General features: G+C 30.3%; 2 protein-coding genes across 4 annotated transcripts in view; one reads left to right on the forward strand and one right to left on the reverse strand.

Moving 5' to 3' along the window:
• Window positions 1-4,980, forward strand: part of LOC142329433 (E3 ubiquitin-protein ligase HERC2-like) — a 29,254-nt gene extending 24,274 nt beyond the window's left edge. Inside the window, exon 10 of the mRNA XM_075374063.1 lies at window positions 4,720-4,980. Within this exon, the coding sequence (XP_075230178.1) occupies window positions 4,720-4,725 (6 nt within the window). The 3' untranslated portion in view covers window positions 4,726-4,980. The remainder of the gene's footprint in view (window positions 1-4,719) is intronic.
• Window positions 221-17,280, reverse strand: LOC142329434 (presenilins-associated rhomboid-like protein, mitochondrial). Of its 3 annotated transcripts, none has more exons than XM_075374065.1 (5): window positions 17,160-17,280; window positions 14,678-14,779; window positions 10,950-11,047; window positions 1,610-1,733; window positions 221-610 (listed from the first exon to the last, which is right to left on the reverse strand). In XM_075374065.1, the coding sequence occupies exons 1-4, from the start codon at window positions 17,238-17,240 to the stop codon at window positions 1,643-1,645; spliced, it is 372 nt and encodes a 123-aa protein (XP_075230180.1). In that variant the 5' UTR covers window positions 17,241-17,280; the 3' UTR covers window positions 221-610; window positions 1,610-1,642. The 3 variants fall into 3 exon arrangements, with proteins under 3 accessions (XP_075230180.1, XP_075230181.1, XP_075230182.1); XM_075374066.1 differs by lacking the exon at window positions 221-610 and adding an exon at window positions 967-1,086; XM_075374067.1 differs by lacking the exon at window positions 221-610 and adding an exon at window positions 1,298-1,441.
• Between the last annotated feature and the right edge of the window lie 1,475 nt (window positions 17,281-18,755).

Raw genomic sequence — 18,755 nt, forward strand, 5'->3', positions numbered from 1 at the left:
ATAATTTATTTTTACATTGAATATAATCTGAAGTTTTAGGTAAGTAAGCCACTGCTCTAGTACAAAATATAACATTTCAATTTGATTTTAAAAATAAACTTTTGTTTCTACATATTTTTATATTTTAATTTTCCTGGCTTTAAAAAGTTTAATATTATATTTACTTTTTCTGTCATCTGTCACACTGGTTTGATTGTATTCTCCATTTTTTTATGTACTGTGCAAATCTTTTAACTTTGACGTATTTATACATCCTTAATCGCTGTTTTATATTCAAATATATATTTTTCACAGCTTTTTATGTTCCATACATCTTTCTGTTACTAAATTAATTGAACGTGGATATCTTAATACACAGCCCATCAATCTCTTTAAAAAGTTTTGTCACAAATTTTAAATATGATTAACCTGAAAACCTAACTTTTCACTTTATAGAAGATAATTTTGATAATAATGAGATCTTTATCATGCTGATCTTTATGGGAGCATGAAAAAGTCTTTCTTCTGGAAGGTTCTTGTTTTTAATCAAAGTCAGGGTTGACTTTTTTCATACACAACAAAATTCATCTTTCATCCATAAAAAAGTATAGCAATTAAATTTGGCATCAGCCTGTAATTAAAAGCATAAATAAATTATTCCCTTAAATATAAAAAGAAAGGTGGTAAAAGGTATCTAATTTATTAAAGAAAAATTCACTTTTTTGTAACATTTTATCAAACTTATTTAAAAGAAGCATTTCTTTAAAAATAAACTTTTTTTTTTTTTTTATTAGTCAGAAGTAAGATAAAAAAACAAATTAATATATATATCGATAACAAAATAGGAAATAAAACATTAAATTTTTGTTTACAAAATAATAAAACATTTTTTATTTTTTAATATTAAAATACCATTCGAATTTAATTTAAATGAAATGACTTCACACATAAATAAATGCATACACAACAATGTGTATTAAAATATGTGCACGTTTTAATAAATACTATCCAGAATTAAATTTTTTTTCGTCACATTTTTTTGTAATAAATGCATTCATTATTATTTATAAAAAAATTACTTATCTCTGCAGTGTAACATTTGAAAATCTGTAACAAAGAAAAGTAATACATATATTTTAAGGATTTCATTATCTTTTTTAAACGTCCTTTTAAGGATGCTGCTCTTTGTGTGAAATAATCATTACAACACAAAATGCATATATGTTGCAAAAAAAAAACCAAACATGCACGGATACACCGGTCGAATTAAAAATCATTCTAAATGAAGGATACATTGATAAAGAAGTACACACAATAATCAGTTTTTATTGTAATCTTATTGCTTTGTAGCTATTAAAAGTTAGCAAAAATGATTTAAAGGAATACAATGTTTATATGAACATCATCTTTTATAGTACATATGATTTTCAGAACCTTCAATCCGATTAGCAGTACAATCTCCCTGTAACACATGGAACAGTACTTTTCATGACATACTGGAACAGTACTCTCACTAACATTTTTTTGCATTTTCATTCATTTGGTTATGTGAACATAATTTATTTTGTTATATATTGAAAGGTAAAAAAAAAAAATTAAATCAAATTACTTGCATAGGAAATATATTTACCTTTAAAATATTTGATTATTAACATTGTTTTTATCAGTCAAAAGATGACCTAAAATCATGCCATGCTTGAACAACATATTTACAGTTCTGCCAAATGTAATAATTTCCATAATAATACCATCCTCTGAAAAAGAAGATTATATGCATTCAACACAATATACATAATAACAAATTTATACTAGAAATTACTTATGATTACAATAGTTACTGTTATCAAATCCTCTGCAATAAGTCTGCTAGGAAAAAATTGTATTATGTTAATTACTCTAATAATCAAACCAGCCTGTATATTATATTATTTGATGACACAATATATTACTTAATTTGTTGATTTACTATCTTTTTATGCTTATATATATATATATATATATATATATATATATATATATATATATATATAAAGCATGTTACAACTGTACGGTTAACGCATAAAACAGACAGCTTCTTTCAACTCAGCACATTCCCAAATCGGTACTAAAAAACCCCTTCAACTTACTTGTTTTTACCAGTTATCAATGATTTGAATTTTCTGTTTTCTTTTTCCATCATAATTTTTTAATAAACCTTACGCCCCACAAATATTACATGCTTATGTTATCATGCAATAACACAATGCTCTTTGTTAGGTGTCATTGATTGTATATTCTGGTGTGCAATTTCTATATCATTTGATAGAAGGCTAGCGCAGCATTTGTTATGTGCTTCCTTTTTGAAGGTCGATCAACAATGTACCGAATTTATCCCGAATAACTATGGTGATAAATATGCCTAAAAAGCAAATCCTGCTTATACTTTCAATTGTGACAACAGATGTACTATACAAAAATGATTGGCATTTCATTTCTAAAGTGCTATGCAATACTCATTTTCATTACCATAAACAATCAAATTGAAAAATTCATCATTTCTTCTGTATATTATGACAAAAATGCCACTAGTTTATGGTCTTTTATTAACTAATATGAGTAGTAACATACATAAATTTTGTTATCATCCAACTCTTGATAAATGATTTTATAAAAAATTGCTCTAGAAAGAACTGGACAAATCAATCCAAATCCAAGATATTGACATGAAAGCTTAAAAGATGTAACACTGTCCTTATTTCATGGTGACAATGATAATTATATCATATATACTTTAAAACTAGATTATTTAATTAAAATTCAATATAAATGACCACGTAAAATCATTTCAAGATGGTAAATTAAAATAAACATTGGGGAAAAAACAACCCAACCTTATACTGTAGAAGAAAGTAACATTACTAAATGGTCATTCAGTAAAAATTTTAAAGTGAGAAAGTACTATATTTAAATCCTACTCGTGATACTATTTATAGTATAAATTTAAATTTTGGTAAAAAGTACTCATGTGATAATCCACATAATATTACAACAGTTATGCATAAGCATATATTCTACGGATAAAAATCTTATTTAATATAATTAAGCTATATTAATATGATATTTAATATACTACACACAAAAATTAAGATGTTTTTCTCAAAAACACTCGATTGATTTTTATTTCCAATTAATGTACACTACCTTCAATCTTCTAAGAAGAGTACATTTTAATTGTGATGCAGTTTTAATCATTATAGTTTTCTGTGATAGCTCTAGTAATCTTTTAATAATAAGCTGCAATGATTGAAAGAAAACTAAAATATGTACTATGGACAAATCTTCAGTTTAATATATACTTTAGTGGAAATATTAAATGTATTGTTGCCAATATCCACAATATACAATGGAACGCCAATTTCCCAGATGTCCAACTATCTGGACTCCTTACATCTGCACTAGGCAATTTTAAAAAAGTAACACGTTATTAAAAAAAAATCTAAAACATAAATTACAATCACATCCACATCTCATAAAGATTGATTCAATAGTTGTAGCATAAAACAGCAAAAAAAATAATAAATAATTTATTTTTTATCCCTTAAAATGTTAAAATTCAAAAAATCTAAAAATGGTTTTAAGATAATTATCTGAAGAGTATATGTAAGCCCAAATCGAATGAATATCTCGTTTAGTATAATCGGAAATGGGGAAAATTTACAATCATTGTCAACATTTTTTTACCTCTCATCGCTTTCAAGATAGAATTTAAAAAAAATCTAGAAACTGGTTTTTAAATACTTTGCTACCAAGAAATTGAAAAAAAAAAAAAAAATTAATATTACCCCATTTTAACTCTTTAAACTCAGAATCTAAAAAAAAATACTTTCTTAATGTGATGTGCAGTTACATCATAAGAAGAATGTGTATACAAATTTTCATTAATTTATCTTCTGTAGTTTTTGATTATCAGTAAGTAAGTAAGGACATATTTTATTTATATACATATATATATATATATATATATCGCATGTTTTCAGTTCATATAATAATCTGGTTTGATAATTAAGGATATTGAGAGACAGTACACGTAAAAATTTCTTATAAATACAATTTATAATAATGTAACTCTGGTGCTGTTAACATAAGTATCAATATTGTTAGGGATTGTTAATATCATGTCTGCAACAAAACAATTGTTTTATCAATTACAGAAAAAAGAGAGATCTTAGAAAAATTGGATAATGGTAATCAGATGAATATGGTTCAGGAACATCCACTCTTTCAGATATTTAGATAAGTGGAGAAACCATTATGATTAATGTTTTGCAACTCAAAAAAGAGTAAAGTATTTCCAGTAAGACAATGAAGAAAGCATCAAATGATGAGGGGAATTGAGCTCTTTTGGTGATTTGTTCAAAAGTGATCTCTTGATAAACCAATTAGTGGATCAATTCCAGTAGAGAAAGCAATTACTTTAATAAGAATCTAAATGGGAATGAAAATATTATTGCAAATACAGGTGGCTTCAAAATTTTAATCAGCATGATGGAATTTGGGAACTTTAAATTCATGGAGAATCATCAGCAAACATCCCAGTAGCAAATGAATTTATTCAACAATTTTCTGATTGTTTTAAAATATTATGATGAATACTTTGCTTATAAAGTACTTTGTAATTAGAAATTAGATTTTTTTTTCTTGTACATATATCTTTTGTTATGTTCTTGTATGTTATGTAAATCTTTGTAATTTTATATCCAGGTCTGAGCACAGGAGGTAACTCTCAGCTGAACTGATTCATTCTATTTATAGAGGTCTATCATGTTACATTTGAGTACCTGAATAAATTGAATTTAATTGAAAATTGTGACAATATGTCCTTGAATGGAAAGCTCTTCCTAAGATAACTTTATTTCCCAGCATAGAAGAATCAGCTCCAGGCTACACAATATTTGACATTGTTGGTTGGTAGTAACACAACTTGAGATCATCGATTAAATCTTATACTGATTGGATTAGTCAAAAAGATCATACAGGTGACCGCAAGAAAAATTTTTTTTTTCTAGCAAATTTTTTCAGATTGATATGATTATTTCTATTTAATCTTTTCCTGGACAGACAACTAAATGTCTTTATCAACACCTGGAGACTATATTACTAGAATGAACAATTAGTTAAAAATACCAAACTTAAAAATTAAATTACAGAGTTATAAAAGAAATAAAATCAGCAATTAAAATGCTCAATATCAAAACAAAAATATTTTTTATACAGTACAGCATAATGTGAAGTGCCTATGTCATATGTTAAAGGCGAAATAAAATCACAATGACACAATATTAAAAATATAAATTTTTTTTGTCTTCAGTCATTTGACTGGTTTGAAGCAGCTTGCCAAGATTCCCTATCTAGTGCCCGTCATTTAATATTGGTAAATCCCCTACATCCTACGTCCCTAACAATTTGTTTTACATATTCAAAGCATTGCCTGCCTGCACAATTTTTTCCCTTCTACTTGTCCCTCCAATATAAAAGCAACTATGCCAGGATGCCTTAAGATGTGGCCTATAAGCCTGTCTCTTCTTTTAACTATATTTTTCAAATGATTCTTTCTTCAATTTGCCGCAACACCTCTTCATTTGTCACTTTATCCAATCATCTGATTTCTAACATTCTCCTATTACACCGCATTTCAAAATCTTTTAATCTTTTCTTCTCAGGTACTCTGATCGTCCAAGTTTCACTTCAATATAAAGCTACACTCCAACATATACTTTCAAAAATGTTTTCCTGATGTTTAAATTAATTTTTGATGTAAGCAGATTATATTTTTGACTGAAGCTTTTTTCACCTGTGCTATTCGGCATTTTATATCGCTCCACCTATAGTAATTCTACTTCCCAAGTAACAAAATTCTTCTATCTTCATAATCTTTTTCTTGCCCTATTTTTATATTCAGTGGTCCATCAACATTATTTCTACTACATTTCATTACTTTCATTTTGTTCTTGTTTATTTTCATGCGGTAGTTCTTGTGTAGGACTTAATCCATGCTATTCATTGCTTCTTCTAAATCTTTTTTACTCTCAGATATAATTACTATGTCATCAGCAAATCGTAGTATCTTTATCATTTAACCTTGTACTGTTACTCCGGATCAGACTTTTTCTTTAACATCATTAACTGCTAGTTCTATGTAAAGATAAAAGTAACGGGGATAGGGAACATCTTTTTTTCAGACTCCCTTTTTTATTACGGTTTCTTTCTTATGCTCTCAACACTAAACTTTTTTAAAATGCAGAAATTTTTATTCCAGTCTACATTATCAAATGACTTTTCTATGTCTATAAATGCCATGACAATACAAATATAAATGCCATATATGCGACAAGTCGGTGGATCACACTATACGACTCCTGTTGTATTGCCCAAAGGAATTCTTGCATCCAATCTTTCCCAACTATCCATCTGCTTGGCTGACTCTGAGGCAAATCACAATTAACAACTGAGGTAAAAACTGGTCTATAACTGCTTCTAAAGTTTTAGGACATGTAGTGGATAAGACATGAAAGTAGGGATGTTGAACACAAAGGCAGATCAACAAATGAAAATGTACCAGATGAAGATGACATAAGTGTGTATGACCCATTGTTCGATATGCAGAGATAAAAGTTATGCGTCATTCAATCAACTATAGTACCTAAAGAAGAACATAATGATGAATAGTAAAGGTGTTGAAATCACCAATTATTAGGCAGGACAAAGGTATTTGGGAAAGCAGATTGGAAAGATCGTCTTCACTGATACTGGAATTTGGGGAAAAGTATAAGTTGCAGATATTCATTTTAAATGATGCCAATACTTTCACTGAGCTGCAGGGATGTTTATAGCCAGGGGAATCTGTGCGGCTAATCAACCTCCTTCAGGAAAACAGCCACACCTTCATGTCCTCTACCTACACTTAGCCGCATCTCTTATAGACCTAGCTGCGAGAAGACACTTCATTATGGGGAAGGAGGTGAATTTCCTGCAGACAATGTACCACAGAATTTTCTTCCTTTAGTAAAAAAAATATATAAACCCTGCATGTAGATTATCAAATACGATCCAGTTTTTCTTTTTGGTGTTTATAACCTTTAGGAAGTAATTTGCTTCTTCAGACACTTCATTTGTCACCATATCTGTGAAGAGACCTCGAGATGTGGTGGGGACCTGGAAACCTTGGAGGGCAGAGATACCATACCAGGCAACAATTTTTTTTTTTTAATACATCCCTTCATAGGGATTTTGATAGTTTGCTGCATATTTGGTACAGCAGGAATTTTATTTGGTGATGTACTGATTGAGTGATTTTCAATAAACTGCTCACTATCAGTCTTTCCACCAAAAATATCCTCCTTTTTCTTGCCTAAAAAGAATTCAGTGACGAAAAAGCAGACGTAAGGAATTTTATCTGGTCTGACAAAGCCTAGACCAATTTGGTCGGTTCTTTCCATGATGGACATGCATTCTCCTTTTGCACATTATTAGAAAGAGCCTGGAAAAAACTTAACAGTGCGTTGTATAGGATTCCTCATGTTGAGGGATTTTCTATATTCCTGACAAGCTACACAAAAGGACACTTTCTGCTCGGTACAAATTTTTAATAAAGCCTGTTCCTCCTTGGAAAGGGGGCAACCTCGAAACAATCTTGAAGTTTTGCCAAATGCGAACCTTTACAATTAATACATTTTTCAGCTTCAAAGCATGCACTATCATCATGTCCTGTACGGCTGCAATGCAGACAAATCTGTTCCCTCATGCAACCAATTTTGTTGTGATCAAAACCCTGATACTGTAAGCGGCATCTTGGGTTTGGTATGAATGGTCACACACAGACAGAGAGGTAGCCAAGTCTTATTCGCTTAGGAACAGTTGGAGTAAAAAAGGTTAGGATAAGTGAAAATGTTGACACAACCATTTTACTTATTCATAATCCTCTGCACAGAAGTGACTGACTGCGATGATAGATCTTCTGATATTTCAGATAATTCAATACCAGCCAACTCATGGTAAAAGATCACTCTTAGAAAGATACACTCTCCTGCTGGAATTTAGTGTATTATTATTGGGCTCCACTATCACTTTGTCCTTCCCCATGCACCTAAGGGCTAGTAGTTTCCGACTCTTGTTATCATTACTTACCTGGGCACCATTACTAAGTTTTTTAATAAATTTCAAAGCCAGAGCTGTTATTATGCACTTACTTATTACAAAGAGAGAAACCTTAGAAAAGGATTTAACTTCCTTGTTACACTTTACTAAAAGAAACCATACATTAAATAATTTAGCACTCTCTGTTACATTACTTGTTTCTTTATCGTTCGATACCTCTTCAGCTGAAAAGGTTGGTCGAAGTCTTTTCAAACTCCCAGTTTGTTAGTTTTTTCAAGAGGAACAACAAGTACTGAAATATTATTAACTAAAACCGAAATTTTGTTCCCAAAGGACCAGCGATTCAACAGAAGACTCCAGCACAGCGTTCGCATACTGGAGAAGGTAGGGTTATGTACAGTTGGGTTCACCCTGGTTTCAGAGGACATGAAAAGAACTCTTTTGGCTGATAATGAAGATGTACGTGGCATACTTAAGATAATCAAAGACATTAATCTAAAAGATTGCTGTTTTATGTGGCCTATGCATGGAACTCTGACAGAAGGGTGATATTAGCAAAGAATGTGGAATGAAATTTTAAATAAAACAATGCCAACAATACTGATGTAATGCATCGTGAAGATTTTATAACGTAAGGAATTTTACACAAGAGATTTCATATCGGGCAAAACAGACTGTGATTTCGAGAATGTTGATGAATGGATCATTAGTGATGACAATAACTCAGGGTACTAAATTTTGTGCAATGATGAGATTGTAGATACCATATATGATCAGCCAACAGCTCAAAAAAAGGCAATGACTTACATCCAGGGCTGTCTCACACAAACTTAATTTTTGTCCATCATTATTGAACAGTTAAAGCATACAGATTCTTTGTTAAAATGATTATGTGATCTCGTACAGTTGCCGCCAAATAACGGTGAGCTTGGAGTGGCGACAATTACTACCCAACGTATCATACATCATGTTTATGCTACTAAGAATTGACTAATCATGGTGTGCCAATGTTTTAGAGAACAATAGTATAGCAGATGTGCGGGCTGATCATCCAAGCGCACTGTTACATGTTGGCTACTGTAGCTCCTAAATGAAGATCAACATACAAGCAAATATACATTCTTGATTTTTTTAAAAAAGAAATAGTATTTTTAAAGGTATGTTTAAATTTTTAAATGTTAGTATTATTAAAGTTTTATTCTATGAAACGTACTGTAATTTTTTTTCTATTTTTTTAACAGTTTTAAAATAATATATTTTTATAATAAATGCAATTTCTCTTCAATATGTTTTTGTAAGTTTTTGAAATGACATTTTTTATAAAACAGTAAGGTAGTTTTTTTTTTTTTTTTTTGTCTTCAGTCACTTGACTGGTTTGATGCAGCTCTCCAAGATTCCCTATCTAGTGCTAGTCGTTTCATTTCAGTATACCCTCTACATCCTACATCCCCAACAATTTGTTTTACATATTCCAAACGTGGCCTGCCTACACAATTTTTCCCTTCTACCTGTCCTTCCAAAATTAAAGCGACTATTCCAGGATGCCTTAGTATGTGGCCTATAAGTCTGTCTCTTCTTTTAACTATATTTTTCCAAATGCTTCTTTCTTCATCTATTTGCCGCAATACCTCCTCATTTGTCACTTTATCCACCCATCTGATTTTTAACATTCTCCTATAGCACCACATTTCAAAAGCTTCTAACCTTTTCTTCTCCGATACTCCGATTGTCCAAGTTTCACTTCCATATAAAGCGACACTCCAAACATACACTTTCAAAAATCTTTTCCTGACATTTAAATTAATTTTTGATGTAAACAACTTATATTTCTTACTGAAGGCTCGTTTAGCTTGTGCTATTCGGCATTTTATATCGCTCCTGCTTCGTCCATCTTTAGTAATTCTACTTCCCAAATAACAAAATTCTTCTACCTCCATAATCTTTTCTCCTCCTATTTTCACATTCAGTGGTCCATCTTTGTTATTTCTACTACATTTCATTACTTTTGTTTTGTTCTTGTTTATTTTCATGCGATAGTTCTTGCGTAGGACTTCATCTATGCCGTTCATTGTTTCTTCTAAATCCTTTTTATTCTCGGCTAGAATTACTATATCATCAGCAAATCGTAGCATCTTTATCTTTTCACCTTGTACTGTTACTCCGAATCTAAATTGTTCTTTAACATCATTAACTGCTATTTATCTTCTTAAATAAGGTAGTAGTAGTAAATTTTAATTTATTTAAAATAGTTTTTATAAATTCAGATTCTTTTATTAGCAAATTTCTACCACATTCGATTTTTGTAACGTCTAATTGTATCTGTTTTTTATTATACTATACTTACTTATGTTCTGAGTATCTTTTTACTGTAATACAATTATTTTTTATACTTTCATATTTTTATTAAGTGTGATACCCATTATACATCGGAATGGTATGTCCACACTTATGATGAACCTTTTTTAATTTTTCATTTACCTGGATTTGGCCTTGTAAATGGCAGTCTGGATAATCGGCATTCCATTGTATTTTACACATGTTGTCTTAAAATATAAAATAACATTATTGTTGTATACAATGTTACTGTAGACAGAAAAACAGATTGTTGTAGAACTGATTATGTTATTTATTTCATAAAAGTTCATCAGCAATTAGTTATATTTTTATGATGATGTATAAATGAAGAAAAATATCATATAAAAGATTGTCAAAAATGATTAAATCTCCAAGGATCTGTTTATTTTTAGCTTATATTTAAGACATAAGTTTGCACTTAAAATTTATTAACTATTAATCTCTTAAAAGTAAAAGAATAAAATTTTTAATTTATATCTTACATTCCTACTATGGCACCACCAAGATGTGCTGCATGATCGAAAAATTGCCACTTAAATAAAATACCAGCAGCATCCAATGTCATTATTGCTTTTATAGCCTAAAAAAATAAAAATTATTAAATTTACTTCTTAATGCAAAACATACCTGTTAATACAGACTAGTTAAGGCCTGTCAAATAAAATAATTATTTCTAATAACAATTTTGAAGCAAATATAATGAATGAAAATATAAAAACGATTTCCATGTTTGTATTATATATATATATATATATACGAGCATATCGCATTGTTATCACTTGTTTATCACATTGTATTCCTCTAAAATTTAACAACTTAAAATGATGAAAAATCATGTTTTTTAATATTTAAAACATTATTGTTGTACACAATGTTACTGTAGACAGAAAAACAGATTGTTGTAGAACTGATTATTTTATTTATTTCATAAAAGATTAAATTTTGAATATGTAAGATCTAAAGATAAATTTAGAATTTTAAATAGACACTGATAAAAAAAATAGATAACTGATGGTCAAGTCTACCCTATATATTCAACTTGAATGTCAAGGGAATCTTTCTTAATCTTTTTTTACACCTATATTTTTAATCTTCTAATTATGAATGACTTGTCTTGCATCTAGAAGCTATGTTCTTCACAAATTTATATACTTAAAATGAGAAAAGTAGAAATGTAAACCGAGGTTTAGCTAATAAAGGAAACAAAAGTAAGTTAGATTACGTAGAAATTATATTAATTTGATTACATTATTATAAATTATGTAATATAAGAATTACATAATTGAATATAAATGAATATAAATATTACATAATTTGGTTTAGAAATAAATATTTATCAAGGAATAATTACAAAAACTATTTATTAACTAAATAATCCCTATTTAAGTTATCTGAAATTTTGGCATTGGTATATTGGGAGATTTCCTCCACTCCTTTTAAAGCGGGCAAGAAAGGACAGTTGGTGCACTTCATTAATAACTATTTTACACTTGTTTAGTAACCACAATATGTTAACAGGTATTGATAATGTTTTTGTCTAAAAATTTATCTTTTCTTTCCCATAAACATTCTTTTGACATACTTGGAAAGAAAATTATCTGGTACCCGCCTATAATATTCCAATCTCACCTTCTCATGTTCATTCTTTTGATTGTCAGAACCGCAAACCTATTTTTATGATGATTAAGATTTTATAAATCATTACACAATAGCAATATGCATGCTGTCTAAAATACTAAATAAAGAAATGGACTGAAAGATAATTCTGGTTAATCAAGATATTTAGTGATCAGACCAAGTACTATTTTAAGTCACGATTACTAGGTTTCTACTGTATTACTGTACAGTAATCACAAAGTGTAAAACACATTTAAATTTACATAAGCATAGACTAAATATCATTAAAAAAAAAGAAAAAAAAGAACTTGCAAGTAAGTAGTGTTTTAGTCAAATTAACCATTTAGCTTTTCATCATTAAAATTATTCATAAACAAATTGGATGTTAAGTATTATTCTTTTTGACTAGGATGGTAGAAACGGGGATTTACTAAACCTTCCCTTGCTACGGAGCAGACAAAAATAAACTAAGTATTTTTCAACCACATAGGCAGTTAGATTACCGTGCATTCAGAAAATTGCTGTGCACAAGAAAAAAAGTAATGAAATTTTCTTAGTATTACTTTATAAAAATGGATACTGTAATTACTAGAATAGTTTATAAAAAGTGTTGAAAATGACCTCCAACATCAGAACAAAACTGCACACATTTCAATTTGTTTTCAAACACTTTAACCAGCTGGTGTACTGGAATGTCTCTTACGTATGTCGTTAATGAGGATTTTAGTTCGTCAACTGTGTGTGATCTGTTGTGATACACTTCTTGTTTCACTGCTGTAGAAAGTAAGATAGTCAGATTGGGTGATTGTGCAGGCTACAAACCCCTTCAAATGATTCATTCACCGAAGACATTTCATAAAAACATAATTGACCTGTTAGTTGTGTACACTGTGGCACAATCTTGTTTGAACAAACCGTGATAATTTCCATTTCTGTTAACTAACTAATGAAGTTTGTTAAAACAGCACAATAACAGTCACTATTAACTGTATTTTTAAAAAAGTTTGGACCCACAATGCGTATTTGACCCAGACTCCAATTTTTGTAAGATTGTTTGTGTAATTCATTGGGGTTGGGGTTCTGTCAGGAACAAGACATAGAGAGACAACAGGACTCTAAGGCACGCAGATTCACGATGGATGAGGTGACCTGGGCAATTGGTAGATTGGGTGACAAACGGAGTCCTGGATCTGATGGGATTCCTGCACTGATTCTCAAAAGCCTTGTGAGATGGATCTTTTGGGAGATCATGGTTAATAGGGGTCTGGAGAGTGGCTTCTTCCCGGTTTGCTGGAAGGAGGTATGGGTGGTCTTCCTCCCCAAGGGAGGACCAGCTGGTTGGCCAGCAGAGTATCATCCTATTTGCCTGTTAAATACCACGGCTAAAGTGGTGAAAAGGATGCTGGCAGTAATTGATGAACTAAAAGCTGGCATGGATATTCACTTAAACCAATATGGCTTCTGTAAGGGAAAGTCGACTACCCAGGTGATCTCAAGAGTGATAAACTGGGCTGCGAGAGAAAGAGAGGGCACATGGAGAACGAGGAATATGTGGATGATGATTTTGTTAGATGTAAAGAATGCATTCGGCTCCATACTGTGGGGATCCATTATGGAGTCGCTGAGAGAGAAAGGCATTACTAATTAACTGTGCAGGCAGGTTGGAGATTATCTAAAGGATAGGTGGGCCACAGCTGATACACAACAAGGCGGTTATTGGTTTCAGCTGTTTAGAGGTGTTCCACAGGGGTCAGTGCTGAGGCCCCTGCTTTGGAATGTGGTTTATGACGGCGTGTTGAAACTTTGTCTGGCAGCACAGACGGAGACCATTGCATATGCCGATGACCTTGTGTCCTTGTCAGCGGAAGGACGGAAGAGGAAATACAGACAAGAGGCAATTCTGCATTATCTTTAACTGACAAGCGGATACAAACACATGGGACTGAAACTGGTGGTTAACAAATGTAAGTTATTTGTTAATCAGGGCCCAACATAATTGGGTCCCGATTATAGGCAGTATAAACCCCTCCCCTAGTAGTTATAGGCAGGCAAGAAAATGTACAGACTGAGTCACGGTCCTTGGAAGGGGGCTCAGGAATGACATAGTTGGGCCTGGTTAACCCCAAGATATGGCTTTCATGCTGAAATTTCCAGCAGCTTCTGTTCGTTTAGTTTTGGTGGTCTTCCACTTTGAGCAATTCAATTCAGAAAACTAGTGCTTTATTAAATCGATATACTTGTTACCTTCATGAAAAATGTGTTCAACGAGAAAAATGCCCTCCTCAACAGAAAGAAACATTATATTTCTTGCAACAATTGACTGTGATAAATGAAACAACATGAATATTGAAGCATGTTCAATCACAGCTCAACAACTGACATCTCGGTTTATTACACCCAATGGTTGTCCACAGAGCAACTAACCTAACGTCGAAAGGAATGCACCACATAATTATAAAGCATCTGCACAGTGCATAAACACTGAAATAAAGCCTACCTGTAAACTCAAAAAAGAAAAAAAACACTATTATACTATAATAAAATTTTTAAAATAAATTTTAATTAATAAAATATTATATGTAATTAAACTTACATGATGAGCTTTAAAATGTACAAATGGTAAAAATATTAGTGACATCTCAGTATCTGGGTAGGCAGTACAAACATAACCAATGATGGCCATTATAGCACCAGACTATAACACAAAAATTTATTCCAAAAATACAAAATTACAGCGTTAATCAAAACTAATATAACCTAAATAAATTAAATACTAAGTTAAAATTAACTTAATTGAGTTTATTACTTACTTATTTAAATTTATTTTGATAGGGATAAGTCAACAACTGTTATGCTAGTGCTTATTCAGTATTTAGTAAACCAAGTAGGGAAGAGGGACCCCACCTTTTTCTTTACTGCAAGGCTTTTGATTACTTGGATCATGTACTAGTAGGTGAGAAATGTGTAGTGTCAATGAATATGCTCGGAGCATGCCTGCAGAAAGTTGAAGTATAGATGCTAATCGATAATGTTAGCTAAAAGTGTTTTTCAGTGTTACTGGATAATTAAATTAATTAATTATAAGTGTTTCACTTGTTCTATTTTGGATCTCACAGTCTTGAAAACATTTTTTTTCTTGGCAACCACTTACCAGAACAACCTGTTTTAATTTTTACATATCACTTAACACGGCTTACTGGTATTAAAAGCAACAATACTGGTAAGAAATACATGCAAAACCAGAAAGGTCAACTTTAGAAGAAAATTGTTACATAATATGAGCAAGAGAAGACATGTCTGACACAGGATATCAAAATTTTGCTTGAAAAATCTGCTTCCTGTGCTAAAGAAAACTACTATGGAGCAGATGAATTTTACCTGAAAACAAAAGGAATAAGGAATAGATGAGATTTTCATGAAATGTTCAGATCGTACAACAGCCAAAAGATATTAATGAAGTTACCAGAGTATTATGAAATAAATAGAATGAAATAAGACATTTCATAGTCTGATTTTGGTCTGATGTGAATGAATAATGAACAAATAAACAATTAAATTCTGGAATAATTTTTTTTCTTTCCATTAGTCTTTTATTTTAATTTTATATATTCTTTTAGTGTGCTAGTAACAAGTTTACATTTTCAAAATCATTTACATGCTATACTTTTATATTCTGTATAACACATTGGAATGTTTTTTTTTTTTTTTATGGTGATTTCATATTTCCTGAAAAATTATAATTTCGCTATAATATTAAAATTTGAATTTTTTTCTAATTACGTGAGCTTTTCATAACTACAACACAAAGAATGCTTCACTAAAAATCTAAACAATTAAAACTAAAAAAACAATCTAAACCATTTTATGGTTCATCACTGCTCTCTTTTCTAAAAAATAATGTCGCATAGAAAGGAAACTTGTTAACTGCTACAGGCAGATAAAAGCAGTGACACTAAAGAATACTTCCTAAAGATATTATTAAGAGAAAGATTTGTGTAAAAATAGAATACATAGCAACCTATTTTAACAGTTTCTATATTAATATAGTAAATCGATGACTAGGTGAATGATTTGATAAAATTGTATTTAAATTAAACAGTTATAAAAATAAAATTAATTGTCAAAGATAATATTATAATATTATACTTAGCACTTATACTAGCGCACAAAAACCATTACAATTTTATCACAATAATTGACATTGTATTAAATACATATAGAGAATACTCATATTAAGAGTTAAATTAACTAAAAGTTAAGTTAAAATACAGAATGCATAATTTTTTGTCACTTATAAAATGATTCAGCTTAAAAATTTTCATGAAAAAATTTGTTTAAATCACTGGGGGCCAGATAGGGGCAGTATGGAATAAAATATTTAAAAAATCCCCAACTTCTTTCTTATACCAGTGAAGAAATATCAAAAGCCGCTTCCATGCATTGTTTATTGCTTTCTTCAGACAGCAGGTCAATGAACTCATCGGTACAAATTTTTTTGTACTTTAGAGGTTCACTAACATATTTCTTACAACAGACTTTGAAAATCTGTGTATAATAAATAATCTGTCAATAATGAATGAGTTGCCGATTTTTATGAATCTCAATTAATATCAATTTTCTGATTCAGTTTTTCAGTCATAAGAGAAAAATAACCAGAACAATTTTTCTTGTAAAATATTGTATGAATGATGAGCTGATAGTTTTTTATTAAATATGATTCCCATTTTCTCATACTTAATTTACAACCTCATATACACTTTTCTAATTTGACTATCGATTTCTTTCTACAGGATGAGCTTTTTTAGTAGAAAAAACTGGATCATCCTTTGAATTCCAAATTTCAGAGAAATTCAGCGTTTTACATGTATTTCATACAGGACACAATAGTAATGTATTTAGTCATGAAATTTGGCTTAGAATGAGTTAATGTAATGGAATGGTTTTTATTTTCTGGATGACCTTTACAGTTATTATTTTCAGTTATTTTTTAAAATATTAAATTTTAAAAAAGTATTTTAATTATTAAAAAACTATATTTACTTATATAAAGTAAAACAAAAAAAAAAAAAACATACTGCTCCCAATGAAAGCCCAGATACTCCAAACGCAGATTTATATAATAAACTAGTTAATGAGGATATGCAACCAGCTGCCATGTACAATCCAACAAATTGTTCTTTGCCCAGGGCAGCGACAGTTCCTAAAAAGAACAAAAACATTATAAACAATGTAAACGATACCATAATTTCTTTTATTAATATATTTTTAAAGATAATTCAAATTATGTCCATAAATTTGATTACCACAGCAGAATGATTCAAAAACTATTTAATACCAAGTATAAAGAAAAATAAAATTTGAAAAAACCCACAGTGAAGTCAATATTTTGTAAATCCAAAAATACCATCTTTTATTTACAGTTTTATTTATTTATTGAATATAGATTTGCATACATCATATAATTACTGCATTCAATAACGTAAATTCATTTTTAAAAAAAGCGGCAGGTGTGAATGGATAATTTTGAATTATTCAGAGTAAATTCAAAGTTTATGACACCATTTAGTTTTCTAGTCATTGCCATTTAGTTACATGTCATATTGATTGGTCAGAAGTGTAGAATACATTAATATTAAACACATTTAAAAAACAAAATGGTGACTGCTGTGCTGTGAAAAAATAAATATAAAAATTATGGTGGCAGAGAGGCTATTGTGACTTCAGAACAAATTAATGACATGATTCAAATGTCTTTTGGCTATAAACAGTAAAATTATATTATGAATTAAAATGTATGGATTTAGGAGAAGAGGACTGACTACTTAGTACCTACAATCCAAGAATATCAATTACTGCACAACAAGATCTTTTTAGAAGCTGCAAACATGTCCTGGAACAGCAGCAGAGAAATTATTGGATCTTTAATTTATTTTGAAGTCAGTCAATTGCCTGGTTTCATGCTATTTATTCACAAATCCTTTCTTCTGTTCTATCCTAATCGTTCAACATTAGCATATTTATTACATCATTCATCCTCCATTGTCCGTTTCACACATTTTATAATCATCAACTCCTCTACAGTTTTTACCTTAACTACTTATCTCTCCATCGCCAAACTATTGATCTCCATCAGCTATAAATTTATTCACCCCCAACCAACTTTGACTGTTAAGATTCTGCCAAAACTTTCTTTTCTCTCATGTTTCTGTTAAGATCTTTTCTTTAGCGATTTATTAAACTACCAACTTTCAACATCCTCTTGTAACATGATGTTTCAAAAATCTCTATTTACACTTTCCCTTTCTGGTTTTCCTATTATCCATAATTTACAACCATAAAACACTAACCCTACATTAATATTTTCAAAAATTGGGGTATGTGCTCCTTTATCTTGCTTCTTCATTAGCCTTCATTCAATCACAAACTTTTCATCTTATTATAAAATTCTTTTTATGGGGATCTTTAAACAGCTGAGCATTCTCTCATTACCTCCAAAATAAAATTAATCAACTGAAGGCTAGAATTTGACAAGATTTCAATGGACCTTCTTTAAGATGTTACTGTGGATTACAGTGAAATTACATTCATGAATTCAAGAAAGTGTAACTTATCGATGGTCACTACCTACATTATGGTAACCTAAAATAATTTTTAAGTAAATGCAAGATGAA

Source organism: Lycorma delicatula, chromosome 8 (assembly GCF_047948215.1).
Source record: "Lycorma delicatula isolate Av1 chromosome 8, ASM4794821v1, whole genome shotgun sequence".
NCBI classification, from domain to species: domain Eukaryota; kingdom Metazoa; phylum Arthropoda; class Insecta; order Hemiptera; family Fulgoridae; genus Lycorma; species Lycorma delicatula.